The sequence below is a fragment of the Montipora capricornis genome, unplaced genomic scaffold, assembly GCF_036669925.1.
Source record: "Montipora capricornis isolate CH-2021 unplaced genomic scaffold, ASM3666992v2 scaffold_468, whole genome shotgun sequence".
Lineage (NCBI taxonomy): Eukaryota > Metazoa > Cnidaria > Anthozoa > Scleractinia > Acroporidae > Montipora > Montipora capricornis.
This window is the reverse complement of record NW_027180204.1, coordinates 250,001-252,500: the sequence shown is the minus strand read 5'-3', so window position 1 is coordinate 252,500 and position 2,500 is coordinate 250,001. Positions and strand designations below refer to the sequence as shown.

Here is a 2,500-nt window from a genome sequence, read left to right as displayed (position 1 = left end):
TAGCCCTTTTTGCCTCGTTCAAGGTTAAATAATCTTTTGAATTTTCAGCCTAAGGACGAGGCAAAAAGGCCTAATTTGAAAGCAAACAAAAGAATACTAACTTGACGGCCATTTTAGAATAAGGTGTGTAGAGATTTTAGTAAGAATAATTCCGCCACAAGCTAGTTTCAAGCCACGAGGGCTTATCCCGGTTTTAGTAGCCTAAGACATTCATATCAAACTTTGGCTTTGATTTTTGGGATGACGATAGCAGGCAGCTTTGCCTTCCCTGTATCATCATTTTTATTCTTTCCGGCTGGATTCGAGGGTCTTTTCTTACGAGAACATGAGTTGTTTCTCAAGTTGTTCATAACCATATAGTAACAAAATTAACTCTTCCCTTTGGAGGGGTAATGGAATTGTTAGATAAGAGGGTGGAATCACACTGATAATCTCAGTAAGGACATTGCCCCCCTCCCTTCCCTCCATTTTCCTCGCGGGCACTAGGTAATAGCCCTTATGCGTGAGGACGTCTGACCAGCTGATTTCACCACCAAGCCTCGAATTCGAACAATCAAACTTGTAAATTTTTAGCTTGAGCTGAATCCCAAAGGAACAAACATGTAAAGAAAACCCATGTGCGAAGAGTATTGCATGTCCAGATGATGTGAATAATTTTGTGCAAACGAGGCTCGGTGGCGAAGTCTTGAGCATATGGCGTCATCATGCATAAGGCCTATTGAGGCATTGACAATGTTAGCGTCAACGGAAATGTTACTTCAAAATATAACCTGCCGCTGTCGTAAATTGTTCGCGATTATTCCAATAGACCAATTTCGATATATTAAAATTCAGTCGAAAACAAAAGGCATCATCTCGAGGCTCTGGGAATAAACTCATACAAATCTTTATATTTATTCCCCAGAGCCTCGAGATGATGCCTTTTGTTTAGGACTGAATTTTAATGTATCGAAATTGGTCTATTCGGTCCGTTGTAGAATATGGGAAAATATCCTACTACTGGTTTGGTGCGAACGCTTTCGAGGTAAGGAAAGAAAATCAACGATTCATCGTTTCCTCATGCTCCATTCAAGACCATAAAATGCGTTAATTTCAAGTTGTGGTTTTGCCGAGTGCAGCAAAGGAATGTACTGAAATGTGCAACGTTCGTTCAGCACGAGGAGTTCTTCCCCTGAACGAATAATATTGTTTTCTGGTGTCGCTATTTCCCTATCTGCCATCTTCCTTTAAGTCGAGCGCTGGTATTATATCGGCAGCAGTATGTCAGTCAGTGTGAAAAGAGATAGCGTGCTAATTATTAATAGAGCTTCTTTTGTATCGAATCGAACCACCTTGATAGAAAATCAAGGGCGTTAATCATTACATCACAGCGCCTCTTTATTGACAGTTTTCGCATGATTATGAGCCTCCATACGTGATGCTCAGAAATGGACTAGATTATATTTCCCTTGGGCTTTTGACGTCACGAAAAGAGGAAAAGAGGAAGTGCGGCAGGCTTTTGGACTGCCAAAATCCTGAATTCAAGATTTTGGACGGCCAAAATCCTGAATTCAAGATTTTGGAATTCAAGATTTTAACCTGCCAAAATCCTGAATTCAAGATTTTGGACTGCCAAAATCCTGAATTCAGGATTTTGGCAGTCCAAAATCTTGAATTCTGGATTTTGGCAGTCCAAAATCTTGAATTCAGGATTTTGGAAACTTAACTCTAACTCTACGACATAACTCTATGAAAATAACTCTAAGAATGGCTGTCCCCTTTGCGGATGGTACTTGATCCGTTCATAAATTACACTTAAAAAAAAAAAAAAAAAACACCAGCAAAACTAAAACTGCAAAAATTTAATTAAAATGGCTTTTAATCCACTTGTGTTACTATATATCATACCTTGGGGAAAAAAAACTGAAAACAAAACGAAGCACTAAGAATTTATTTTTTCTTGTATTTTAATGATAAAAAGTTAATACTTTTCCAATCTCTGAGGCAAAAGAAACGAACTCAAAGCAGTCAATCAGAAGGTCACGTTAAACTTCCTCGAACGGGTCATAATGATAATGATAATAAAGATGATAATGATGATAATAATAATAATAATAATAACAATAATAATAATAATAATAATAATAATAATAATAAACTTGTATAGCGCCGATATCAATATAGCTATTTTCATCAGCGTTCATCCAACGGAACACTATTTTCTAAGGCTTCTAGGATGCCACATTTTATCCATCCGTTCTCGATGATTGAGAGGTTTTTTTTGCCATAAAACTATTGAACATTGAAAATAGTGTTGCTTCTTGAAAAGAAAACCACAAAAATTAGTTCCCAGAGTCAACTGGAGCCACAAAAATTTGTTCCCGCAAGCCTAAAAAAATCGCTAATCCGTCCCGCAAAAATTTCATGCTACACGGTAACCAACATTACCAAGCAGAATGCTTTAATTCCGCGTTAGTGATGTGCCATTAAGCCGTTTATGTTCTTTTTAGAAACAAGTTTC

At 37.5% G+C, this 2,500-nt stretch overlaps 1 protein-coding gene across 1 annotated transcript in view; it reads left to right on the top strand.

Moving 5' to 3' along the window:
* The window catches only part of LOC138036219 (hephaestin-like protein), a gene marked incomplete at its 5' end in the record, with an annotated part of 6,761 nt that overhangs the window by 399 nt on the left and 3,862 nt on the right, over positions 1–2,500 (top strand). The window contains one exon of the mRNA XM_068882568.1: positions 2,490–2,500. This exon is cut by the window's right edge and continues 146 nt beyond it. Coding sequence (XP_068738669.1) covers positions 2,490–2,500 — 11 coding nt within the window. The remainder of the gene's footprint in view (positions 1–2,489) is intronic.